The sequence below is a fragment of the Acinonyx jubatus genome, chromosome A1 (genome assembly GCF_027475565.1).
Source record: "Acinonyx jubatus isolate Ajub_Pintada_27869175 chromosome A1, VMU_Ajub_asm_v1.0, whole genome shotgun sequence".
NCBI lineage: Eukaryota > Metazoa > Chordata > Mammalia > Carnivora > Felidae > Acinonyx > Acinonyx jubatus.
The window spans coordinates 116401157-116428485 of NC_069380.1; the positions used below are offsets into that span (position 1 = coordinate 116401157).

The 27329-nt window shown below is 40.9% G+C and overlaps 1 protein-coding gene across 10 annotated transcripts; it reads left to right on the top strand.

Annotated features, from left to right (window-relative positions):
- RNF14 (ring finger protein 14) lies at window positions 1–25972 on the top strand. 10 transcript variants are annotated; one of them, XM_027042749.2, is made up of 11 exons: window positions 148–493; window positions 871–948; window positions 1053–1183; window positions 2487–2662; window positions 5095–5262; window positions 6332–6483; window positions 9338–9865; window positions 10744–10972; window positions 13716–13888; window positions 14773–14903; window positions 17062–25972. In XM_027042749.2, exons 5-11 carry the CDS (start codon window positions 5109–5111, stop codon window positions 17117–17119), a joined length of 1425 nt encoding a protein of 474 aa, XP_026898550.1. In that variant the 5' UTR covers window positions 148–493; window positions 871–948; window positions 1053–1183; window positions 2487–2662; window positions 5095–5108; the 3' UTR covers window positions 17120–25972. The 10 variants fall into 10 exon arrangements, with proteins under 10 accessions (XP_026898551.1, XP_026898555.1, XP_026898572.1 ...); XM_027042750.2 differs by lacking the exons at window positions 148–493; window positions 871–948 and adding an exon at window positions 1–141; XM_027042747.2 differs by having other exon boundaries at window positions 148–948.
- The last annotated feature ends 1357 nt before the right edge of the window (window positions 25973–27329 follow it).

A 27329-nucleotide genomic window follows, 5' to 3' on the forward strand; every position in this document is an offset into this window, starting at 1 on the left:
CGGTCACGGCGGCTGCGCAAGCCCTCCCCTCGCCGGGCCTCCAGCCGGATCCGCGCGGCTCAGCTGACAGCTCCAAACACGGAAGAGGCGGTGCCGAGCGCCGGTTGAGCCGGGCGTCTCCAGGCCGGGGCGGCGGTGGCGGTGAGCGGACCAGGGCTAGGGCGGAGGGCGGAACTTTTGGGCCCGGCGCGGCGGGGTGGCCGGAAGCGACGGTGTGGACCGAGCTCCGGGCGCGCGAGGCAGAGAAGAGCGGTCGGGCCGGGACTGCTCAGTGGGCCTGAGCCTCCCAGACCTGGGACAGGGCGTCCCCAGCCTGGTCCGGCTAAGATCCCAACCCTCTTCCCACCCGGGGCGCTCAGAGGAGGAAGGGGAAGGCCCAGGCCCTGTTGGTTCGGGACACCTGGGTCTCGCTCACACCTCACGTTCTTGCAGCGTCCTCTGTGTCCGAGCGCCGGGGCAGGTAGCGAGGCTGGGGCCTGACCCCGGGTTGTAGGTGAGTCGTACCAACAACGACTCAGCACCCCGGGTGGTGAGCGCTGGGGACACCCTCGGCGGCGTGCTGATTCCGGAGCCAGGGCTGACCCCAGCTCGACACTTTGCACGGTGTGGCCTGGGAGAATGAGTAGGATTTTCGCAGGCCGAAGGGAAACCCGGCGGAGGAGGGCTTCCCTCGCTAGTGTAGCAGTTTCCGTTTGCCGAGACTAATAGTAAACTTAATATCTGTCGGATGGCGTGGGGGTTCGTCTCGTTCCTGGCTTACAGATGAAGAAACAGTGGTCTGAACCCAGATTTAGTTACATATTAGCTGTGTGACCTTGGGCCGGAAACGGACTTAAACTGTCATTTTTCTCATCCGTGTAATACAAATAGAGGACTTGCTGCGTGGGGCTGTGGGAATCTGCCAGGAGTTAATGCATTTAAAGTGCTTAGCACAATGCCTGACACACGGTAAGAACTCAGTGTTACTTTTCTCGGTGTTATTGTGACTCCTGCTTCTAGTGGGTTGTAGCAAAGCAGTCACTGAACCTTAGAATTCTGGTCCCCCTTTTCAGCACTCTGCATCTTACACCAGTTACATATTTGTCTCCATTGTCAAACGCAAGGCACTGCTAGATGCTGAGAGCAACACACTGACGCAAAAGACTTGAAACTTGCCCTTAAGGAGCTAATGTGGCCTGAAAGTGTAAGTTCATAAACTATTGTAATGCAAAGTGGGATGTGATAATGTCATAGAAAAGTTACCGTAAAAAAAAAAAAAGTTTGCTGGATTTTTAAAGAAAGACAGGACATCTAATTGAAAATTTCTACATAGAATAGGGTCTTTGGAGATGAGTCTTGAAAGCTGAGTGGATAGAATGAAAATGAAATGTAGGTCTGTCATGTGAATTAAGGCACTGGGACGTGGTGGCAGCTTCAGAAGCTGGGGTTTGTGCGGTAGGTTTTGAGGAGCTGTGGATGGGAAACTCTGGTTGAAGTAGAGCTTCTTAATCCTAGCTGCACATTAGAATCACCTGGAGAGCTTGGGCAACTACTGATGCTTGATTTAATGGCCTGGGTATTGAGAGTTTAAAGAGCAGCTCCCCAGGTGATTCCCATGTGCAGACAAGCTGGAGAAGAGTAACCTAAAACCTGAATCATTATAAAATCATCTCTCACCCCATTTACAAATGTTTACACTGGAAGAAACAAACTTAATTGTTTAGCATTAAATAAGGTAATGTGCAACGACCTAATACAATATATAATAGGCACTCAATGAATGTAAATTGATTGTGACTTTCATTCTTAGTTTATTTGGGAGTCACACATCTGAGAATTTGGTTTCAAAATTACCGTTTCTTATAGGATTTTTACGTAAAACTTCAGAGTGTTCTTAGGATTCTCAATAACCCATTTATCGACCACCCTCCACTTCCATTTTCTCCCAGTTGAGAAGTCTGGCTTTAAAATCTTCAAAGTAGAACTTGAAAGTGTGTGTATATGTGTACCTTTGCGCGCTTTTGTTCTGTTTTTAAATATCTTGCTGTCACACTTAAATTGACCTAATGTTGAGTGTCCCTAGCAGGATTAATTTCATAGCAGGTAAGAGGAAGAACTGGAGGGGGATAGAAAATGAAATAATAGAAGAAGCCAAAGAGGAAGGGAGAAACAAAAACAAAACAAATCCAAGAAGATGCTTAGATGTTTATTATGAGACGTGGTGTGCTCAACTCTCATAGGATGTTGGTATTCCACCTTGACTCCTCCCAGGGCTGAGGGCAGTCAGATAAGGCTTCTCACACTGCTGGAGCCTTGCAAACCACTCCTTTAACCACATGGCTCTGTTAGGCTGTCCTAAAGAAAGTAATAGGCAGCTGTAGATTAAGATTGACTATATGTTAGGATGTGTTTGACCTAACTGGTAATAATGGAACTTTGGAATTAAAATTGGGAGAGGGTCCTGACACCATCTTCTGGGGTTTTTTTGTTTTGTTTTTTTTCTGCAGATGGCAGGATTTCTATAGTGTATCTAGCATGAGTTCCAGATCTTGGCATTTTATCCACCTTCGACACTCTTATCTCCACCTCCTGGAGAATAAATGGGATTTGCATGAATTCCACATTCTGAATTGAAAGACAGACTGCATTGCTAATAGCCTTTTCTTCTGATTGTTAATAACAGGTACTAACTCATCTCAACTAGAATATGTTAGTGTGTTGTGTTTGGGATGGGAATGTAGCTTAAGCAGAACCATGATGATCTGCTGGGAAAAAAAACAAAACAATTTTTTTATTATTATTTATTTATTTTTAAATTTTTTTAATGTTTATTTTATTTTTTAGACAGAGAGAGACAGAGTATGAACGGGGGAGGGTCAGAGAGAGAGGGAGACACAGAATCTGAAACAGGCTCCAGGCTCTGAGCTGTCAGCCCAGAGCCCGATGCGGGGCTCGAACTCACGGACCGTGAGATCATGACCTGAGCGGAAGTCGAACGCTTAACCGACTGAGCCACCCAGGTGTCCCAACAATTTTTTTTTAATGGAATCATTTTAAATGAATTTGTTCAAATTTTGAAGTGTCGCCTTTTATAATGTCCTAACTTTTCAATTGTGTATGCTTAAATTAAAAAATGTTAGTCAAGAGGGGGCATTTGCAAATCCAGTTATAGTCCAGTATTTTAATTGACAGAAAGGTAATTTTTTGTTTTAATAAAGTAATTTTCACAGATTGTCCTTACATATTTTTCCACATTTAAATTACCTGAAATTGTGGTGCATCTTTCAGTTGCTGCGATTAAAAACTATCGATTTTACATTTTAATTGTAGCATATTTTCATTCTTAGTTTCACCTGAAATAATGGTAGACCTTAAAATTATTCTTAATAAGTCTGGTGGTATTTTAAAAGTTTAGGGGCGCCTGGGTGGCGCAGTCGGTTAAGCGTCCGACTTCAGCCAGGTCACGATCTCGCGGTCCGTGAGTTTGAGCCCCGCGTCAGGCTCTGGGCTGATGGCTCAGAGCCTGGAGCCTGTTTCCGATTCTGTGTCTCCCTCCCTCTCTGCCCCTCCCCCGTTCATGCTCTGTCTCTCTCTGTCCCAAAAATAAATAAACGTTGAAAAAAAAAATTAAAAAAAAAAAATTTTAATGTTAGGGGCACCTGAACATCTGACTCTTGATAACAGCTCAGGTCATCATCTCCTGGTGAGTGAGATTGAGCTCCCTGTTGGGCTCTGCACTGACAGTGTGGAACCTGCTTGGGATTCTCTCTCTCCCTCTCTCTCTCTGCCCCTCCCCCACTTGGGCACGTGTGTGCTCTCTGTCTCTCAAAATAAAAAAACATTAAAAAATAGAAAAATTTGATGTTATTTTGCTGCTTCCTCAGTTATCTAACCCTCTTATATAGTATCTGTCCCTGTAACATTCTCTAGAACAGGATGTTCTGAACTGGGAGCCATCCCCCACTGCACCCCTGGGGGGCACATTTGACTATGTTGAGGGGGAAGTACATTTGACTATGTTGGCATCTTGTAGGTTGAAGCCGGGGGGCGCCTGGGTCGCTCAGTTGGTTAACTGTCTGACTTCAGCTCAGGTCATGATCTCGTGGTTCGTGGGTTTGAGCCCTGTGTTGGGTTCTGCTGATAGCTCAGAGCCTGGAGTCTCTGCTTCAGATTCTGTGTTTCCCCCTCTCTCTGCCCCTCCCATGCTCATGCTCTCTGTCTCTCAATAATAAATAAACATTAAAGAAAAATTTAGTAGATTGAAGCCAGGGATGCTGGTACATATCCTGTAAGGCTCAGGATAGCCTCCTACTACAAAGAATTGTTTGTTCCAAAAGGTTAATAGTACCGAGGTTGAAGAAAACCTGCCCTAGAGACTTTTAGGGATTTAGAAAATTCATTTAGGGATGCCTGAATGGCTTGGTTGGAGGAATTTATGGTTCTTGATCTCGGAGTTGTGACTTCAAGCCCCACGTTGGGTGTAGAGGTTACTTAAATAAATAAAACTTAAAAAAAAATAATAAATAATTCATTTGTTTTTAGTAAGTATATTACATATACTTTGACTTTTTTTTTTTTTTTTTTTTTTTTTTAAGAGTGTGAGCAGAGGAGGGGCCGAGGGAGAGAGAGAATCTCAAAAGCAAGCTCCATGCTCAGTACAGGGCTTGATCCCATGACCCTGGGATCATGACCTGAGCCTAAATCAAGAGTCAGACACTCAGCCGACTAAACCCCCAGGGGTCCCTACTTTGACTAATTTTGTGAGCAAGGCAATTTGCTAGGATTGGTGGATAAGTCAGAATAATTTGAAAATTAAAAAAAAATTTTTAGATCATGCCTTTTTTCCCTAAATTTCTGATATCTGTTACAGTCAGCACTTAGAAGCACCACAATCATCATTTTTGAAAAAGCTGTTACTGTTGCAAAGGTACTGGAGTATTAGATATGTCTATCATTTTTAGTTGAGCAGAAGATTGATAATATTGGTTAATTCTTTGCAGTTTTTTGGGTGGAACTTTAACGTTTTTTGGGGGGTGAGGGTGGGGATTGCCCCTAGATTTTTCCAAACTCTCTGCCTTTTCTATTCTTTACTGATTTGGATTAACTTAACTTCAGCTCCAGAAAATTAAATGTCGTCAGAAGACCGAGAAGCTCAGGAGGATGAGTTGCTGGCCCTGGCGAGTATTTACGATGGAGATGAATTTAGGAAAGCAGAGTCTGTCCAAGGTGGAGAAACCAGGATCTATTTGGAGTTGCCGCAGAATTTCAAGATATTCGTGAGCGGTTAGTTAATAATACTCTCTTAAGCAGATTTTTCTAAATAAAAGTTATTCTCGATTTGTACCCTAAATTATTTACCATCTTGTGTTTACAGGCATTGGTGATAGATGGTAGTATTACAGATTTAATGCATGTTCCTGTTTTAATTGAAAATTGGACTGAGGGTGCATAGTTTTCAATTTGATTTGCCTTTTGACCACTGAATTGGGATATTATCCTGTATATTTCATGCATCCTAATCTTCTAACTAGCAGTTTATCAGCTATGAGTCATTAGTTGTTAAACAGGAATAATAAAAGAGAAAATGACATCATGTACATGAAAACGCTTGGAAAGTTTTAAAGTACCGTGGTGGTTGTCAATACTAGTTGGTTTCCAGAATCATTTCAACTACCATAAGCCTGTGACGTGCTGTTACTCTGTGACCTTTTGCTTCAGAAAAAAAACACACACAAAAATAAAAAATTGCTGCTTTTGGTACAGACGTTCACGGAAGACTTTGATGCACACTTTCTCAAAATGTTTCTACTATAAAGGCATTGAGTAAAGACAGTAAGTGTAATAATCTAAAATGAAACTTTGTGAGAGTGTTGTGTGCTGTATCTTGCCCTCGAGCCTGAGATCGTTGTGTTGGCACAAATTCTCCCAACTATGATTCATGGGAAGTTGGCACATGCTGGTCTAAGTAGGTCATAGCTCTTGGATAGAAATAAAAATCCTTTTCTCTAGATAGTGTCTTTAATCATCTACTGTAAAACAACAACAAAAGAAAACATTGTGTATTACTTATTAGTGTTAGGAATTGTACTCACAAGTATGTACAAGAGTAAGTTATGTGTCTTCCTTAGAAATGTCATGGTGCTTAGTAGATTTTTCAAGGGTTTATAAGATTTTTTTTTCTTTTTTTTAAAGGTGGTGGCTATGAAGTTATAATTAGGAAATAGAAGGTGCTTTGGGGGAGGGTTTTTATCCCCTCAGCTAAAGCGTTAGTCTTTCTTGAGCACCTGCTCAATAGTAATGGACACTCAAGTGTTGACCGACTGATTCTTTCTAATTTTTGTTTTTGGTTCAGGCAATTCAAATGAGTGTCTCCAGAATAGTGGCTTTGAATACACCATTTGCTTTCTGCCTCCACTTGTGCTGAACTTTGAACTGCCACCAGATTATCCATCCTCCTCCCCACCTTCATTCACACTTAGTGGCAAATGGCTGTCACCAACTCAGGTTAGACCCGAAACTTAATTTCTCCTATCCATTTTTAGAAAGTTAAAAAATCATCTTTAATTGAAGACGACTACCTTGATGATCTTGAATTCAGTGCATGAAGAACAAATGGCTTTGATTTTGTAATTTTTTCCCCTTGCCTTCATGAAACCTAATGTTAATGAATTGAAAGTGGTGTTTTAGAAAGGAACGGCAGTAATTAGGATGACTGATCATTGTGAATTGCAGTATGAGTAATTTTTAATCAAGTATATATATTTTTTTCTTCTCTTGCTATTTTTCCCATGTAATCTGTATTGTAATAGAGACTATAAGGTCCTTCTCGTTTTCCTTAGATGTTGGTATGCCTTTTTTTTCTTAGTTTCTTATCCATTCCTTAAATCAAAGATTTAACTGTAATTAGGAGGGCTAAAGTTGTGCTGATGTAGTTACAATAAACAAATTAGCTACGTAAACAGAATAAGTGCTTTTATTTTTAGAGATCTGTATGTTAATAACAAATAATTGTTGACTGGTCTCACATGGATGTAAATACACACAACTAGAAATGTGTATGTATCTCCTATGTCACGAAGAGGTCTCCTATCTCTTCCTGTACCTTCTATTTCACGAAGGTTTGAGACCTTATATTACAAACCTTGTATTATGAAGCCTTCATTTCCTCCGGCTTATATATCCTTTTCAAGTAATAACCTCGACTCTTGATTGAGACATAAGTATGACTTGAAGCTAATATAAAGCCCTCTGAGATAGATAATGGATCAATAGCAGCTACTTTTCTACAAGTCGTGATGAAGATTGATAGGCTGATGTATATTAAGACAAAAGCTGTCAGAGTTCCTTGACCTCAAGGAACAGCTTGTCAGGTTTTCCTGTTTGATCATGGAGTTTTTATTCCACCCCACTGACTAGTCTAATCTTTGAGTGCTTTTGTAAAATTGAGCTTATGTTTTAAAAACAAAATTAAATTTTACAAAAGGATAATACATGTAGAATGGAAAGGAGTATTATTACCTTACATTCTGATATCTGGGCCAGAGGCAATACATGCAAGGCAGTGGATTATTTGCCCAAGAATGTCAAGGCTGTTTGACATTTAGATCACTGAAAGCCGACTGAATTATTTAGATATTTATAATCACATTTCTCCAGAGAGCTTTTGATACTTTGTATCCATGCCTGTGTGCACACACTTACACACAAGCGCAAAACAAGGACAGATAAACTGAGTGCATGGCTGCAGTTTCAGATTCCAGCCAAGTAGCATCTCCTTACTGCTGGCTTTTGCGAGTGTGGGGAGAGGAGGGTTGTTTGTTATTTTATGTGTTACAGCTGAAATAACAGTAGGATTCCCTGTCAGATAAATAGTTATGCGTATAATTGATCTTTTAATTGGCCTTGTATTCCTTCTTGGTTCAATTCTTGTTGGTTGCTGGGCCCTGCTTCCTTGACATTGTGAATGTCACCTGTTGATAGTGAAGTTGACACATGGTTCTGTGTCACTGGATTGGGGTTGGTAGAAGGGAAGTGGGTTTAACCTCATAGTATTTTCCATTATGCCTCCCCCGATATATATACATACACATACACAGTCTCTCTCTTATTCTTTCCTCCTTACATTTATGTGTACCCCAGCTGCCCCTTTTGAGAAGGGGTGGAGAAAAAAAGAGGATTGAGAATGGTTCTTCATTGGACTTGGTGGCCCAAATAGCACTCAGAGTTTCCCTTTTCGTATTTAGTACATTTTACACATTTCAGCAGGTTTCTCAAAAGTATGATTGATCTTATAAGCATATTCATGTACATGTGAAAAAGCATTTTGAACGGTATTTAACATCCTAAGTTTTTAAGTTCAGGAAGTGTTTAAGTTCGTGCTTATATAGGGTTTAGTGAATGGCACTGTGCAGAGCAAGGAACAGAAAATGTGGTCCTTTTTCACTTGTTATTTAAATTTACAAAATTTGTCTGCATCTGGAAGGCTTATTTTTTTATGTTTAGCTAAAAAGAAAAGCTGCTTATAATTCCTGAGCTCTACTTACCAATATTTTACATTTCTAATGGAAAATCCTCTTACATTTGCCTTTCAAATTGAACACACCACCTTTAAAGAGGAAAAGTCGAAGTAGTTTAAATTTGGTTGCTCAGCTTAGAGAGTGTGAGCTTTCCCTATGGCAGCCGAATCATGTTGAGGGCTTATAATCGTGTCCAGGTTCCATAGCATTCTGTGTCCCTTCATTAACCAGGTTCTGGTGTAAGCTCAGATTGCTTAGTTAAAACCAGCTTATAAATCTGAATAACAAGGATTCTGAGGTTGGATTCTGTTAGTGACTCTTTCTCTTGAGTTGGCTGTTTGATAGGACTGAAAGCTAGAATTAAAAACTTGGACGATATTTTTAAACTGCCCTCTTTATGCAGGGTACCTACAGGCTAGGACTCCAAAGGAATAGGAATAGTTCATTTTAAAATTAGCTCTCTTTCTCCTACATGAGATATGTAGCAACACTAAAACAAAGAACAAATAAAGAATCGAAAACTCCGCCACCTCCACATAGTGGCCCCTATGTAAACCTGTGCCCTTCACAGCCTTGCCATGTCTCTTGTTTTCATGGTACTTCTTTTAGTTTTTGACTTTGTTTTCTGCTGTGACTCACATTGTTGGATAGTTTAAGAATATAAGAATATTCTTACTCTCTTTCCAGCATAGTTTATCACAGCAGTAAAACAAACAAACAAAAAACATGTTTGGAATTGTAAGGGCCTAACTTAGAGGTTAAAAAGATTTCAAGAGAAATGAGGAGTTGACAGTATCCTCCTCTTTCCAAACTCACCAGCACCCTCGTGTGTTTCCTCCTAGCTGTCTGCTCTTTGCAAGCACTTAGACAACCTGTGGGAAGAACACCGTGGCAGCGTGGTCCTGTTCGCTTGGATGCAGTTTCTTAAGGAAGAGACCTTAGCATACCTGAATATTGTCTCTCCTTTTGAGCTCAAGATGGGTTCTCAGAAAAAGGTGCAGAGAAGGATGGCTCAAGCCTCCCCCAGCACAGACCTAGCTTTTGGAGGAGCTGCTGGATCCGATGTTGACCAAGAGGAAGTTGTGGATGAGCGAGCGGTGCAGGATGTGGAATCACTGTCGAGTCTGATCCAGGAAATCTTGGACTTCGATCAAGCTCAGCAGATTAAATGCTTTAACAGTAAATTGTTCCTGTGCAATATCTGTTTCTGTGAGAAGCTGGGTAGCGAATGCATGTACTTCCTGGAGTGCAGGCACGTGTACTGCAAAGCCTGTCTAAAGGACTACTTTGAAATCCAGATCAGAGATGGCCAAGTTCAGTGCCTCAACTGCCCAGAACCCAAGTGTCCTTCGGTGGCCACTCCTGGTCAGGTAATCCTCTACTCTCTTCAAAGCTGCCTCCCGTTTCTCTTTCCCAAAGGGAGATGTTTTCTCAGGATTTTCCTTGCTAGGGCTCATCAGGCCAGGCTGAGGCCTTGGAGCCAGCCCACAAATAGTTTCACTGTATCCATCAAGAATGCTGGGGTCTTATTGTTGAAGCCAGTGTAAATGCTTCCTTTGCTGGACTTGGAATGGGCAGTTCTTGGCAGAGATGAGTGTTAGAAAAGTAATTATAAAGTGTTCTGGTGATTTACTTTGTTTATCTGCTGGGATCCCATCAACCCTGGAGAGTCACTAGCCTGCCTTTGTGTGAGGTTTGGATCTGAAGAGCATATCCTTGGAATGGGTAACAATCAGGGACAGGGTACTTGGCTTGACTCTTTTTTTTAAATCAACTTTGTTAAGCCATCACTATACCCATTTTTTGTTTTTTAATGTTTATTCACTTTTGAGAGAGACAGAGACAGAGCTTGAGCAGGGGAGGGGCAGAGAGAGAGGGAGACACAGAATCCGAAGCAGGCTCCAGGTTCTGAGCTGTCAGCACAGAGCCCAACGTGGGGCTCGAACTCACAGACCACCGTGAGATGATGACCTGAGCCGAAGTGAGACGCCCAACTGACTGAGCCACCCAGGCGCCCCCCACTGTACCCATTTAAAGTGTACGTTGGCTCAGCTTTCACACATGTGTAGACCCATATAACTACCGCCTCAGTCAGGGTCTAGACTTGTCACATTTGGTTTGATTTTGAAGTGAGATAGAGTGTTTTGATTCATGTGAACTTAGCACCGGCATTTTAAGGTGCTGATTCTCCCCAGAATCAGAACCGTTTGGGCATCATTAAACTTGTGTGTTTCATTTTTCCCTCCAGGTCAAAGAGCTAGTGGAAACAGAGTTATTTGCCCGCTATGACCGTCTTCTCCTCCAGTCCACCTTGGACTTGATGGCAGATGTGGTGTATTGTCCCCGCCCCTGCTGCCAGTTGCCTGTGATGCAGGAGCCCGGTTGCACCATGGGCATCTGCTCTAGTTGCAATTTTGCCTTCTGCACCTTGTGCAGATTGACTTACCACGGGGTCTCTCCATGTAAGGTAACTGCTGGTAAGTGTTAACTGTGTCAACTCAGTCCTCCTATCCTCTATGCCACCCGCCACCCCCCCCACCCCCCCCCGCCAAAAAAAAATCCTTATCACTTCAATCCTTCCATTTGCAAGTGTTCCTTCAACAGATATTTTTGTTTCAGTTACTGTCCTAGGCTCTGGGGATATCGTAGTGACCAAATACCCTCATGGAACTTATATTTTAATGGGTAGGCAAACAGAACAGTAATGATATTAGATGGTTATAAGTGCTATGGAGGAAAAAAAATAAAGCAGGAACAGAATATGAAGTGGCTTGAGGTTTTTATTAGGGAAACCAGGGGAAGGCCTCTCTGGCAAAGCGGTTTGAATAAAGACTTCAAGAAGGAACTAAGGAAATGGCCATGCAGATACCAGGGGACCATTACAGAGAAGGAATGGCAAGGTCATTTCTATCTATGAACGTGGAGTAATGTAGCTCCTAGTTGGCAAGTGCAGACCATCTTAGCTGCCACTCTTGTTTCCATGGCACATACATCTGATCAGTCATCAAGTTTTTTGTCACCGAGCCCAGGAAAGTCTCAGAATCTTCCTCAACACATAGCGCTTCAGAAATCCACCATTTATTAAAGTGGACACAGGAGGTGGAACCTGTTTGCTAATTCTGATCTAAATAAGGATTGAGAAATCAGGCGTTGACCTCAGTTTGACTGGACTTTGATGGCTTAGTCTTTCTCAGACTAACAGGGATAATGATAATAGCTACTATTCATAGGGTTATTGTCAGGATAAAATAAACTATTGTAATGCTCCTCGAAGTTGGTATTGTTGTTAAACTGGTCCGTGACAAGATAAATAAATTGAGAGGTCTAGGAAGTTACAGTGATTTCACAGAGTAATTTTATGTCCGATCTAATAAAAATTTAAGCTTAGGTTTTTTTGTCTTATTATTTGTCTAATAATTCATTTGATTGTATTTTGTGAAAATACTGGTCCTTGGCAGAGTGGTGGGGGAAATACTGGTTCTTCAACATAGTTTGGGAATGACGAGCTAATACATGTAAAATGCAAAATGGTAACCATTAATGCCATTATTATTGTGGTTCCTAATTGCTATCGTAAGCAGAGTGTCAGTATCTCCAGGAAAGTAACCCTAAGGGGAGAATGAGTGAATACTTCCATTTTGCCTAGAGCAGAGTCTTATAGTAGATATGGGCAGATGGGATGGAGACTTCACCAGATTATAATAGAAGCCTTTGCTTTAGACTTGTATAACCTTATCATTGAGGAGCTGAGGTGTGTTTCAGGTGTTTCATAACATTTGTGGAAGAAATCAAAGGGGCTTGGGGGCTTCAGCAAAATTAAGAATCTCTTTCTGTATCTATTCATGCCTGTATATCTATCTATTGGATAGTACTATATAAAATACATAAAATACTAACAATTATTTTGAGAACTTTAGTGCAATAATCTTTGCTCTTAAGATATCTGGGAACACAAAAGTGCTTTGAATTTTTAGAGGGATAAAAATGACAGGATAAAAAGATAAAGGTCTGCAGCTTCTAAGTAGAGGTGATGGAGCCATGGGAATGCACGATACAGAGAAAGAAAGCTTCCCCAAAAGATTCACTACTTAAAAAGACCTCTAATGAGTATGAGGAAAATAAACTAATAAAATAATTATGACGTTATTGAGAGAGGTTTTCAATGAAAATGTTGAAAAACTAAGGTAATAGAATGTGAACAAAAGCCTTTGTCTGCAAGTAAAGCCTTTGGGACTGGCTGCCTGTTACATTTGAGTTAAGTGATAGAGCTGTGCAGCCAGAGAGAAGAATATCAAGGGGAAACGTTGACAGGAGGGACTTTGCAGTACCTGTGGGTGGCAAGTTTTATTTGTTGACTTTTGTTGTATACAGAATCGAAGAGTCTTAGCTCTTAAGCCAAAGATACTTTTGTTTATTTGGTAGGTCTTGTTATTATCAAAGGGTGAATGATGCTGACTTCATGGAAAATGAGTGTGCGTTTCAACCTTTGTGTCTTTTAGCTAAGTCATTCTTTAACAGTATGCCGCTGGTTGCACAAACGTCAACATTATTAACTCAAAGTCAACGAGAAAGATGGCTCTTATTCTAATACCTTGAGCAAGTCCAACTTCTCTAGCTGGAGGATTCTTCTATGTTCTTTGTTATTTGTACATGTGTCATTTTTACCTCGTTATAACCTAAAATATGCCCTTTTCTGGATTCTGTAATGAGTATTTTAGTTGAGTTGTAGCCATCTCATTTATCAGTTTTTAAAAAAAAATTTTTTTTTAACGTTTATTCATTTTTGAGACAGACAGAGCATGAACGGGGGAGGGTCAGAGAGAGGGAGACACAGAATCTGAAACAGGCTCCAGGCTCTGAGCTGTCAGCACAGAGCCCGACCCGGGGCTCGAACTCATGGAACGCGAGCTCATGACCTGAGCTGAAGTCGGCCGCTTAACCGACTGAGCCACCCAGGCGCCCCTCATTTATAAGTTTTTAATAATTAAAAATGATGTCATTAACTGGCCCTTTCACTTGTGGTTATTCCCTTGGACTTTAATTTGTTTGCCATTGTTACATGCATCTCCGTGCATATAACTTCATTTTGGATTATTTCCTTATGATTAAAGTCCCAGTAATAACATTATTGAATAATCAAAGGGTTATGACCATTTTTAAATGGTTTTTAGTCAGCTTTGCAAAGTTGTATAAAAGTTAATTTTCCATTTCACTTTCCAGAGAAATTAATAGACTTACGAAATGAGTACCTGCAAGCAGATGAGGCCAATAAAAGATTTTTGGAACAGAGGTATGGCAAGAGGGTGATTCAGAAGGCGCTGGAAGAGATGGAAAGTAAGGAATGGCTAGAAAAGAACTCAAAGAGCTGCCCGTGTTGTGGGACTCCCATAGAGGTAAAGGTTCGGGACAGACTTGGCAGACAGATTTGCAAGCTCGTTACGATTGCCTGAAGAAGCCTATTATTTATGACTAGGGAAACATATTTATCAAACCTTACTTGGAAGATGCAAATTCACTACTAAATATTGACCTTAAGTGGATGTAGACTTCCCTTTCAAAATGCTTTCACAAAGTGAAAATTATTCTCATATTGTTTTCACATCAAAATGGAATGGGTTATGACGAAGCCACAGTAGAGCTACAATCAACTCTTACCTCATCTCCATGATATAAAAACTCACGCCTGACTTCTTAGAACTAATTATCCTGGAATTTAACACACCTGCGTATGAAGTATACACTTAGGAAACGACATTTTCCTATTAACCTGAGCCAAAATAGACATTTAAATGTATTGCTTCTTGACACAATCTTAATGTTTTAAAATCAGAATTTATCTTTGCATTTGGTTCTCCCATTCTGATCCATTATATCTGAACTGAACCTGGTGGTGATTTTCCAGTTACTCCACTAAGGAAACTGGCATTCTGTTGAACCACTTCAGACGTGCCTCAGCCCTATGTTAGAGTGGAGGACTTGATACCAAATGTTTACTTAGATTAAACTACACGTTCCACGTATAATATACACATTTGGTTTGTATCTCCTGTTGAGCAGAAAAGTTTTGCTAAGTATCTAGTTGTAAGTACACCTGCTGAATATTTTCTGTATTCTACTTGTAATGTGTGATAGTTACAGCATGTTCCCTGCATATTTAAACCCTGCACGGGGTAAAAGGAGAAGTCGAGGAGGACATTGTACTGAATCTTTTTGGCATGTGCTTTCCTCTTTTGCTTTAATAGCCCTCGTATTTTTCTCTTTCCATCTTTCCCACCAGAAATTAGATGGATGTAACAAGATGACATGTACTGGATGTATGCAATATTTCTGTTGGATTTGCATGGGTTCTCTCTCTAGAGCAAACCCTTATAAACATTTCACTGATCCTGCTTCCCCGTGTTTTAATCGGTACGTATACATAATCCTGTAGTCTCAGAAACAGATTTTGGACCATTTTTCTTAGAGAATTCTCTTATATATTTTCTCACATATATGGACTTCTATATTGTCTTGTGAGTTTATGTTGAAAATATGCCACTGGGAAATTTTATTTTTTATCTTAGTGAAAAATTTCAAACATGAAGAAAAGTTGAAAGACTATGGTTAATAGGATATCTTCTACCAAAATGAACAATTGATAGTATTTTGCCGTATTTATTTTCTAATACTTGACTCTAAGTTGGAGATAGGATACTTTATCTCTAAATACTTCCACATTATCACCTAAAATAAGAAAATTCTTCTACATAACATAGTACTTAAAGAAATTTAGTGATGGTGGCATATTATCTCCTAATAAACATATTTAAAACTTCCCAATGACTCCTAAAAATATCTTTTAAAGGTGTTTTATTGAGCCACAATATAATCAAATTCAAACATTTTATTTGGCTTTGTCTTTCTAGTCTCTTAATGAGGAAGAGTTTTTCCCACTTTTTTATTTTTTAAGTTTATTTATTTTTGAGAGAGAGCACACAAGCAGGAGAGGGATAGAGAGAGAGGGAGGGAGACACAGAATCTGAAGCAGGCTCTAGGTTCTGAGCTGTCAGCACAGAGCCCAACTTGGAGCTGGAACCCACAAACTGTGAGATCATGACCTGAGCCAAAGTCGGAGGCTTAACCAACTGAGCTACCCAGGGGTCCCTTCCACTTAAAAAAAAAAAAAAAAAAAGTTAAAGATTTATTTATTTAGAGAGTGTGCACGTGAGCAGGGGAGGGGCAGAAAGAGAAGGAAAGGGAATAAGGGAATCCCAAGCAGGGTCCTCACTGTCAGTGCAGAGTCTGACATGGCGCTCAGAATCACCAACCTCAAGATCATGACCTGAGCCAAAATTAAGAGTTGGACACTTAACCAATTAAGCCATCCAGGTGGCCCTGCTCACCCTTTTTTGTTGGATGCATTGAGGAAAACATTGACATTTTAGAGAGTCCAGGCCACTTGTCCTATAGAACATCTTACTTTCTAGTTTTCTTTCTCCATGTTGTCTTTTAGTTACTCTGTCCTCTCTCTTTCCTGTAAATTGGAAGTTAGGTCTAGACTGAGTTTGAATATATTTAGAGTTAACATTTTTGACAAGAATACTTGTGTACTTCATTTTATATTGCATTACGTCCGTAATGTCAGGCTCTCCCATTGTTAGTATGCTGCTCAGTTCTATTGCTTGCTCCATTGTCATTGTAAGTTTTCTTGGCGTGCCTGTGTGGCTCAGGGGTTAGGCGTCTGACTTCAGCTCAGGTCATGATCTCACAGTTCCTGAGGTTCCTGAGTTGGAGCCCCACATTGGGCTCTGCGCTGGTGGTGTGGAGCCTGCTTGGGAATCTTGCCTCTCTCTGCCCCTGCTATGCTCTCTCAAATATATTTTTAAAAAATGTAAGGTTTTGGGTTTTTTTGTGTGTGTGATTAGTAAGTAATATCTGGGGTGATTTCTTGGCACAATAAAAATATCCTGTTTTTCAACAGCTCTCATTTCAGTGTCAGTTTATGATCTTTCTTAAGAGGCATATGTATAGTACCTAAAATCATTGGTGTTACCTAACTGTAAGAAAAGTTGAAGAAACAGGTTCTCTCCGTGAACCATTGTAAATCTAGTGTTGAAAATTACATGAATTTTAGGTAACATTGGAAAGAAAAACGAGTTGGCAACTATAAAGCATTCTACCAGTGGAGAATGCAAGGGTGATGAGGCAGAGTAGAGTGACTCACGTGTGATAAGAGTTACAGTGGTTTAGAAGAGTTCACCTTCTTCTGGATTGCCTGACTTCCCTAATCCTGGTTTATTCCATTTACTGTATACATTGAGTATCAGGTTTTTGATACCCATTTCCCATTATTGTTAATCCTTGGCCTTAAAGAGTTTGTCTGGATCCGAAAAGGGCTATTCTTGTAAACTTTAAGACAGCTTGTTCAGAGGGACCCATATCTCAGCCCTCCTCAGTGTAGTGATTGAGAGAAAGGAAAAGCTGTTCAAAGATGTTATCAGAAGAGTGCAGAAGGTAATTTTGAGAGAAGGAAAGAGATTATATTTTTTCCAAGTGCATAAAAATGTACCTTATTTTATACTTCCAGGTTGTTCCATGCTGTGGATGTTAATGGAGATATTTGGGAAGATGAGATTGAAGATTAGTTAACTCCTGCTCAAGATAAGGAAATGGAATGGTTTACCCAAATCTTGTGTCAAGTACACAAAATAGTTTTGCAGGCTATTTAGGGTACCATTTATGCACTCATCCTTTGTAGAAGATGTGGAAGAACAAGGTTTATATTTCCATGTGGTACTACTGATAAAGGCACATGCACACGTTTTTCAATGTAACATAGAGAAAATTATAAGCCAAAGGTTCAATGAAAACTAGACAATATTAAATACTACAGTGTGCCCGAAGCTCTGAATAGTTAAAAAGTAAATATTTATTTTCTTCCCCAAGTTTTAGGTGAAGAGAGGAGTCAAGAGTTAAAGTTATAGACCTTTTTATCTGAAAGCATCCCTCTAAGACATTAGGGGGAGTCCCCTCAGTACTGCTCCTTATGACTGGGGTAGGTAGAAAGAAGCCTTATTAAAATTGTACCAAGAGCCTGATCTCATTTACTCCATGTCATGTTCCTTTCACCCTAAGTTTCTGCCAAGTGACTTTTCTTTGAGGAAGCCCTTTTACTCAGTAACTGATTGGATGACCCAGTGTCATTTTGATCTGCTTTTCAGAATAGAAATTTATAGATAATTTAAAAAATATTTTTAATGCCAAAAACACTGTGGGCCAGCTGGTATTTATTAGTGGGGTATAGTTCACTGGTTTTGAGCCCAGTCTAGAATTTAATGATACTGGCTCAGAAGAATTTCAGTCCTATTCAGCTCTTCTGGGCGGTAGAGCCTGGATTCAAAATGTCTTGTCTTTGCTACCTTTTGTTCTATGCTCTCTCCCTTCACTCATGCCCTACCTTCCATTAGTAAGGACAATTTTAATATTAACTCCAGCAGCTCATATTTTTATTTATGCTGGAATAGGAGAAAGCCTAATATATTCCCAAGCTGAACAAGCTGCATTTTTAAAAATTACCTCTATTTTGAACTCCCCACCATTGTAGTTCGAGTCCCAATTTTCTGAATTCTTTTTAAAGGTCTTCTCTAATGAGCTGTGGAAATTTGGCTTCCTACCCTTTTTTGCAACAGCACTATTTTGGGGGATAATTTTGGCTTGATTCCTAGATCCCTGTTTCTGGATTTTGATGGCTTTTTGAAAAATTGTCTTTCCTTGTGGTTTGGTGAATGGCTTGGTAGCAAAATGATTTTTTGAAAAAGAGGACAGAGGGATACAGCTGCAGCTGTGAACATGTTCTTTTTTCCCAACTTGTCATTGAAAATTGGGGAATCACTTTTAACCATTTTATGTGTGTGTATCCAGAGTCAGCAAGGACTGTTTCTGGATTGTCAATGAGGCTGCTTAATCTTAAAAAATAAAAATAATTTAAAAATTGTCTTATAATTAGAGCAGAGTTGCTGCTGTTCTGTCTCCAAGGCAACTGATCACATTTTTAAAAAATTTTATGGCATGTAACACATATTCTTAAAGTGAACAGAAAAAAAGTCATGGAATAGCACCTGTTCTTTTACCCAGACTCGTGACTGAACTTAGGTTTTTAGGGCCCATATTTTGTTTCAACCATATGGTTCATGAGCTTTCGTTTTGCACATTTTATATAAGAACTAAAGTTAATTTCATATATATATATATATATATATATTTTTTTTTTTTTTTTTTTTTAAGCTTACTTGTGTATTTTTGAGAGGGGCAGAGAGAGGGGGAGAGAGAGAATCCCAAGCAGACTCTGCACCATCATCATGGAGCCTGATGTGGGGCTCGAACCCATGAGACTGCGAGATCATGACCTGAGCCGAAATCAAGAGTTAGACACTTAACCAACTGAGCCATCCATGTGCCCCAGAACTAAAGTTAATTTCTTAAAGAATAAGTTGAAAATAATAATAAAAAAAGCATAAGTTGAATATAATAAATGTAAATTAAAACGCTTATACAGCATATACCTCAGAAGAGTGGCTCTGTGATGGAATGGGAATTCAGTTGAGATGTTTTCACTAGTAGCCACTCAGAAGTTCTTTAGTTCATGGACTAGTTGGTATTTGATAGAGACTATTTTATTTTAGGGTTTTGCACATTATGTTGTTGATAAAGTGGAAGTAGGAAAGAAAGCTTTATAATGCACTTCTATAAAAGAAATGGGAGGTTTCTCTTTACGATTTTAAAAAACACAGGTGGTTAGTCTTAGACTTGTTTGTTCATCTGAATGTTCCATCCTTTCTTCCTTAGGTACAAAATTTTCACCATCCAATTATAGCAAAGACAATAGGGCTTATAAAGTCTTATTTTTGAAGCATGTGTTATGAGGTAATTTTAAGATGGTACAGTTCTCCTGGGGTGCCTGGGTAGCTCAGTCGGTTAAGGGACCGACTTGAGCTCAGGTCATGATCTCGTGGTTCACGAGTTTGAGCCCCGCATCAGGCTCTGTGCTGACAGCCCAGAGCCTGGAGCCTGCTTCAGATTCTGGGTCTCCGTCTCTCTTTGCCCCTCCCCTGCTCACACTCTGTCTCCCTCTCAAAAATAAATAAAAACATTAAGGAAAATTAAAAAAAAAAAAAAGGTGGTACAGTTCTGGGTGGAGTATTTTTTTAATATATGTGCTGCCAAAGCGAGCACAATAGAGTACTTTTTAAAATTTTATTTATTTGGAGAGGGAGAGTGCATGCGTGAGTGGGGGGAAGGGGTAGAGAAAGAGGGAGGATCCCAAGCAGGCTCCGTGCTGTCAGCGCAGAGTCTGATGCAGGGCTCGATCCCATGACCTGAGCCAAAATCAAGAGTTGGACACTTAACCTACTGAGCCACCGAGGTGCCCCTTGGGTAGAGTACTTTTGTCTCTGAGTAAAATGAAAGATTGGGGTAACCACACATGCCCTGTGAAATACATGACTTTGTGGAAGGTTGGTATATCAAGAAACTATATGATAGAATAAGGAGTGTTGTACCTAGTTTAATTTCATGAAGGCCTTTTGTTACAAGTGGGCCGAGATTTGTCATAAATTGACATGAACCTCATGTATCCTTTTGGTGGGCATGAGAGAGCAAAGGGTCCCTGTACAGACTGCCAGGTCATCATGTTCAAAAGTGTAGTTTGAAGAGGTTGCATCTCTTGATTTAAATAAAAGGTTTGAGTCTAGAACAGATAAATGAAAATAAGCTACAGAATAACTTGCAAAGTCAAAATACAAGTTTAGTGACTTTTTAAGGTTGTGATTGAACAGACCTAAGGGCCCACTTTGTCAATTGAATTGCATCTTGTCCCATTCTCTTTTGAAGTAAACATTTTTAGAAGTTTCAGATTTACAGAAAAATTGCAGAGATAGTACAGAGTTCTGTTGTATTCCACACAGGCTTCCCCCTATTACTAGCATCTTACATTAGTATGATACAGTTGTCACAATAATGAACAAATATTGATTATTAGTAACAAGAGTCCATACTTGTTTCAGATTTCTTTAGTTTTTTTCCTAATGACCTTGAGCTGTTTGCAGATCCCATCTAGGATACCTCCTATTACATTTAGTCATCATGCTTTCTTAGGCTCCTCTTGGCTGGCACAGTCAAGATCCCATCCATTTTTTTTGTTAATATTAGTTAAACAGCCATTAGATCTTGATGTACCTGGGTTGGTCACGAGCTGAAACCTTTTCTTTTTTCTTTTCTTTTTTTTTTTTTTTTTGCATGTACACATGAGCAGAGGATGGGGGGCAGAGGGAGAGGAAGAGAGAGAATCCTAAGCAGGCTCTGTGCCCAGCAAGGAGCCCAGCGCGGGGCTTGATCCCACAAGTGTGAGATCATGACATGAGCCTAAGTCAAGAGTTGGACACTCAACTGACTGAGCTACCCTGGTACTCCTGAAAACCTTTTCTTGAAGACTGATGACCTAATCCTAGCAGGCTCAGCAAATCATTGAACATTTTGTTTGAGGTCTTTTTGTAGCTTTAAATCCGTTATTTCTCAGGACATTTCACTGGCTTTGTATGGAATTTTAGGCAATGTACCTGTTATGGTCATTTTCCAAATCAGCTTATTGAGGAAATCGTGAAACTGGGTAAGTTTTTTGTTTTTTGGGTTTTTTTTAAGATTTTATTTTTGAGTAATTTCTATACCTGACGTGGGCCTCAGACTCAAACTCCTAAGATTGAGTCGCATGCTCTACTGACTGAGCCAGCCAGGTACCCCTAAACTGGGTAAGGTGATGAGACTTGTGGGTCATCTGGACCCACAGGCCTGAGAGGGCAAGCTTGCAGTCTCAGCTAAATACTGCAGCCAGCAAGTAAGGAGATGGATAACAGAGAAGAGACTTGGCAGCCACTCTCCCAGTCCTCTAGTATTGTCAGCAAGGTCATTTTGTTTCTTAAATTTATTGAAGTAATCTCTACACTCAGCGTGGGGCTCGAAATCACAACCCCGAGATCAAGAGCCGCATACTCTTCTGACTGAGCCCGCCACATGCCCCAGCGGGGTTATATTTTTGGAGTAGATGGTTCTAATTTACTTTAGAAATCCCTTAATATACTTAAGATTCATTTTTTGTTGTTGTTAGGAGAAAAGTAGAGTTGATTAGATAGAATAATCATAAATCCATGTGGCTGCCTGCTTTGGAAGGAAATTTTGGAGAGCCCACCAAGTATTACTTTGTCGTAAGCATCGCCAGCAGGTGGCAGCAGTTTCCATGTTCTAAAAATGCAGTACATGATTAAGAGAGAAGCAGTATTTTATTTTGCTACAGAAACAGGCTTATTTCTGGGATTTTCATTTTCCTCATTGTGTTTGATTGTAGTCCACTATCCACACAGGGAGGTAGAATGGCAACTTAACGACATCAGCAAGGCAGGAGCAGCAGTGTTATCCAAACTGTGAGGCCACTTAAAACTATACTTGAACCATAGTTGGCATCCAGTTGTTACATAGAAAGTGTCACTTGTGCATCCCTTGGTAAACAGACTGTTATATCTGAAGCTCCTAAGTGTGACGGATAAGTCATAACACCGGCACCATCGGATACTGGAAAGAAGAGCCAAATAGTCTGCTCCCTGAACTTTCGCTCAATGAAAAAATCAGCCAGCAAACCAGGCTGGGCCTTTGTAGTCAGAGAGCTGGCTTTGAGGATGTTCTTAACGAAGGTTAATGCTAATTATCCACTTGCAGCATTCACAGTCCAGTCCTTGCGCAATGATTCAGGTCGCCTAAAGATTTGCCACTCCCAAGGATTCGCATACTTCTCTGAGCCACAGGACGCCTTGGAGAAGACTGTGCACGCTGAAAACTTAGTGAGATTCTGATCCCAAAGTTGTAAATACTAAGTCAACATAGTTACTTTTTTCCCTTGCTTGGCTTTTTCCCCCCTTCGCTGAACCAACAAACTAAACTAATATTAATGTCAATGCATGGAAATTTAGATGATGATGCGTGTCTTATTCCCATTCCCACTCCATTTCTTGCAGCCTACTATGTTCCTAGTATTCATTCACTTGCTTACCAAGTATTTATTGCACACCTTATGATGGGCCTTCCTGTTTTCCTAGGTGCTGAGAATGTAGCAGTGAATAAAACAGACCTAGATCTCTCCCCTTATGCAACTTTAAATTCTGGTAGAAGGAGACAGACACTAAGGAACTAATATGGTTGATCAGAAGTGAAGTTGGTTGAGGAAGTAGGGAGATCGGGGAGGCAGAGTGATGTTGGAATTTTAAAAGAGTGGAGAAGACTTATCATCAAGATAGCCCTGGGACAAAGGCTTGGCAGTGTGGGAGTGTACCATGTGGGCACCTAAGAGAAGAGAGTCTGGATAGGGAGGGCAGCAGAGGCAAGGGCTCTTGGAGTAAGAAGCATGTTGGAGTGCTCCAGGAACAGCATGGGAGCCAGTAGGAACCGAAGAGAGAGTAGGAAGAGTTAGGATAGCAGAGGCTGACTGCTTGAACTTGGGCTTCTGCTCTAAGATGGGAGCCTTTGGAAGGCTTCGAGCAGAAGTGTGAGAGGGTCTTAGGTTTTAGGAGAGTGTGTGAGCAAGGGTAGAAACAGACCAGTTAGAAGACTACTGCAGTGGGGTGCCTGGGTGGCTTAGTCGGTTAAGCGTCTGACTCTTGATTTAAACTCAGGTCATGATCTCACGGTTTGTGGGTTCGAGCCCCGCATCAGGCTCTGCGCAGACAGTGTACAGCCTGCTTGGGATTGATTCATTCATTCTCTCTCTCTCACTGTCTCTCTCTCTCTCTCTCCCCCTCTCTCTCCCACTCCACCCCTTCCCTGCCCCACGCCCCCCCCCCCACTCCTACTCTGCTTGTTCTTTCTCAAATAAACTTAAAAAAAGTACCAAGAAAATGTTTTAAAAAAAAGAAGGGAGACTATTGCAGCACTCAGGTGACAAGTGCAGGTGGCTTGGACCGGCATGTCTGCAGTTGGAATCTTCTTAAGTGGTCACATTGTGTACTTACCTTAAAGGTAAAACTTCAAGGATTCACCGATAGATTGGATATATAATATGAGAAAGTGAGGCGTCAGAATTGATTCCTAGCTCTTTTTGTCTCGGGTTGACAAGGGGAAAACTAGGTGGCAGAGATTTTCTGGCGAAGGTCAGGAACTTAGTTTTGGACAGATGAGTTTGAGACACCTGGCAGTTAATTCAATGGAGATGTTGGGTAGGCAGTTGGGTATTGTAGTCTGGAGTTCAAGGGAGAGTCTCTGGCTGAAGATGGAAATATGGGAGTCTGTGTATAGATGGTATGTGAAGCCACGGGACTGGATGAAATTACCAAGAGAGTGAGTTACATGGGGAGAAGAAGTCCAAAGGCTAAGTCTTGGAGCACTCCAGATGCCAAGAGTTCAGGGCAATGTGGAGGACCCATCAGAGTAGACAGTGGCTACTCAGGGGAAATCAGCAGACTGTGATATCCTGGAAGCCATGTGAAGTTTGAAGGAAGCAGTGGTCAGCTGTCACATACTGCAAATAGGTCAAGTAACAGGAGCTCTGAGCATTGAATTAGCGATCTACGTAGTCATTGGTGACTTTGACAAGTAGTGTTTCAATGGAAGGGAGGGGGAAATCTGGAGTGTGTTTGAGAAGACATGGGGTAGCCTCACAACAAGAAAAAATGTTGAGCACACTGAAAATCAGCTTCTCTTTGACCCATCAAAGAATAGAGGTCACAGAGCAAGCCACCACAAAAACTAGAGAAAAAATATGCAGAAAATACAGATCACTTCACCTAAAGGAGAAGCTAGAGCCAGTAATCAGGATTGAAGTGAATTGCTGGGGGCTGAGTGTGGGCTAGCTTGAGAGTTTAAAACTCCTGGGAGTTACTCTAAGGGGTTGCCCACACTTTGGTGGGTTTTACGTCCCGGAGCTTCCCCAGGTTCTCATTGTGAAGATGGCAGAAAATTCTCCTCTTGTAAGGGGGCTGGGGGGTAGTAGCCATTTCAAAATACACCCAGAGCTTTCTGTTAACTTGGCAGAAGACTGCCCTCAGGGAAAACTACTTGTCTTCTCTGACCTTGGGGAAGGGCTGTTGGATAGCGTAAGCCCCTTCCTTCCTTTCTCACATAAGGAAAAAAAAAAGGCTAAGAAACTTCTAAAGTTCTCAGCCCAGGACTCTGGCTCATAAAAAAGACAAAATAGATTTACTCATAAGATACAGAAGAATTCTCCCTAGTCCCATACCATCAGTAGGACTCCAGTATTACTATAGTGGATTACAGCTTTTGAAGAAGCTGCAACACACCGACTTTATTTCAAGAAGGAATTTCTAGGGAAAACCAGAAAGGGAAGACTGAAAACATGGACACTGAAGGAAATCAAAACCTCTGACACCTGCAGCAGGCATCGAACACAGCCTAGCTGTAAGCCAGATAAACATAACACCTCACACTAAAGGCCTATTCACCTCAGTTCCTATTACCCAATATATATCATGTCAAACTTCCAATAAAAAATATACAAGGATGCTCAGAAGCAGGAAAAAAAATCTGATGAGACCAAACAGACACCAGAACCAGACTGATATGGCAGAGATTCTAGAGTTATCAGACTGGGAATTTAAAGTAACTATGGTTAATATACTGAGGTCTCTGATGGAAAAAGTGGACAACATACAAGAACAGGTGAGTCATGTATGCAAAATATGGAAACTAAGAATCAAAAAGAAATGCTATGAACAAAAACAACGGAAATTAATGCCTTTGAGGGGTCCATCCGTAGACTTAAAACAGCTAAGGAAAGAATCCGTGAACTTGCAAGTATGTCAGGAGAAATGTTCCAAGCGGAAATTTGAAGAAAAAGAATAATTTTTTAAAGGGACAGAATATCCCAGAACTGTGAGACAGTTACAGAGGTATAAGGTATACATGGTGGTAATGCTGGAAGAGAGGGAGGGAGGAGAGAGCTAGAGTACAGGTGACTCCAGGATGGGGCAAACCTGGTGAAGAGTTTTGTTTTTAAAGCTTGTTTTGTATGCTGATAGGAGTGACCCAGGAAAGCAGGACAGTTTGATGCTGCAGGTGAGCGAGAATCTTGCTGGAATGATGCCCTCAAGGAGGCAAGAGAAGGATCTAGTGCACAAGTGGAGGGACTGGACAAGCAGCGAATAACAGGAAGAAGGGAAACCATGAGAGCAGGGCTGGCAGGTGGGTGCGCGTGATGGTGGAGCTTATGGACGTTGTCTTGATTACTTTGATTTTCAAGGTCACAGCTGAGAGAAAGGCTAGAGGAAGAGTGGTTGGAGGCTTGAGGCCTTATAAATTAGAGGAGACCGAACAGACTAGGGGAATATCGTGTGGTTGCCAGCCGGTGTTAAGGCTCCCTTGAAGCCTGAATTATTATGTTCTGTTTTATTTATCATTCTTCAATAACTCTGTATTTTGTTAAAATGTATTTTATTGGAAACGTATGCATGTTTCACTAGCATCTCCTCACAGTAAGGATTTGGGTTCTCGTGAATGAGGAATCAAGTTTACAAAGTTAGATCTCCTTAGTAGGTCAATTGGCTAATCTATTATCATATAATATGCTCTTATTTCCCCCGGGTTGTCGTTATGGTCCTTACTCTTGGGAGGTACTATCAGGCTTATAGTTCAACCGAAAACAGACACCTAGATATCAAAGCACTGATAGAGATGGGTTAGAACAGTATTTGGCCTGCCTTCAGGAAGCTTACATTTTAGTGGGAAACAAAATACACATCAGGCACTAAAAGAGCACGAAAAGGGGGAATAGGGAGTGTGGATTGCTATTTTATATTGGAGGGTAAGGGATGACCTCCGATAAATGACATTTGAGCAGAGACCTGAAGGAAGTAAGGAAGTAAGCCATAGATGTATCAGGGAAATAGTGGGCCTGGCTTTTGTATCCATCTCTACTTTATAAACAGATTTAATACAAGACGTGATACCCATTTATGTCAACAGGCTGCCACTTTTTACTAAATGCAATAAAACCTTGAACGCATTCAATCCTTTCTTCCTGAAATGCAGTACCATTTATACTTAATATTACCTTTTTTCTCTTTGAGTATCAGACTTAGGGTTTTACAGATTGAACTTGTTTTACCTAGCTGTATTTAATACTTACTGATTAGATTGTCACAACCTGGCCATTCAGAGCTCCATTAAACTGGCTGCCTTGTCTTTTCATTACTGCCTCAAACCTTTTTGAAAGCACCCTTACTTTTGGCAACAAGATATTCCAGGCCTGCTGTGATCCCCGCCCCCAAACGTAATTAGCTCTTTTCCAAGGAGGCCTCTGGCCCAAGAGCATACATCCCACTTGACCTGCAGAAGCACTGGTGGTAGCAGAATGACACTGCTGTTGGGCCACCAGGGAAACATGGGCCTCAGAAAGGGATCTTTTTAAGGTCCCGAGTTCATTCACGCATCTCCAGTTTAGCTGTCGTGACTAAATTCTTTTTCATTTCACTCTAATAGAATTTTTTCTTAACATACCCACTTAAAATGTAATCCCTTCTTTATCAGATCAACAAAATGTGGTATATCCATACGGTGGAATACTGTTTTGCAATAAACAGGGAATACTGATACACGTTGAATGGATTAACCTCAAAAACATTATGCTTCACAAAAGAAACCAGACCCACAAGATGCCATGCTGTAGGACTCCACTGTTAGGAAATATCTAGAAAAGGTAGATTGTGGAGATGAAGCAGATCAGTGGTCACATGGGCTGGGGTAAGAACAGGGAGCTTTCGGGGATGACAGAAATGGATGTGGCAGGGGATTGCACAACTTGGT

Coding starts and splice junctions, on each gene's coding strand:
- RNF14 (XM_027042750.2), top strand. CDS start 5,109: ATGTCGTCAGAAGACCGAGAAGCTCAGGAGGATGAGTTGCTGGCCCTG. Junction 5,263..6,331: donor TTTCAAGATATTCGTGAGCG/GTTAGTTAATAA, acceptor TTTTTGGTTCAG/GCAATTCAAATGAGTGTCTC. Junction 9,866..10,743: donor CGGTGGCCACTCCTGGTCAG/GTAATCCTCTAC, acceptor TTTTCCCTCCAG/GTCAAAGAGCTAGTGGAAAC.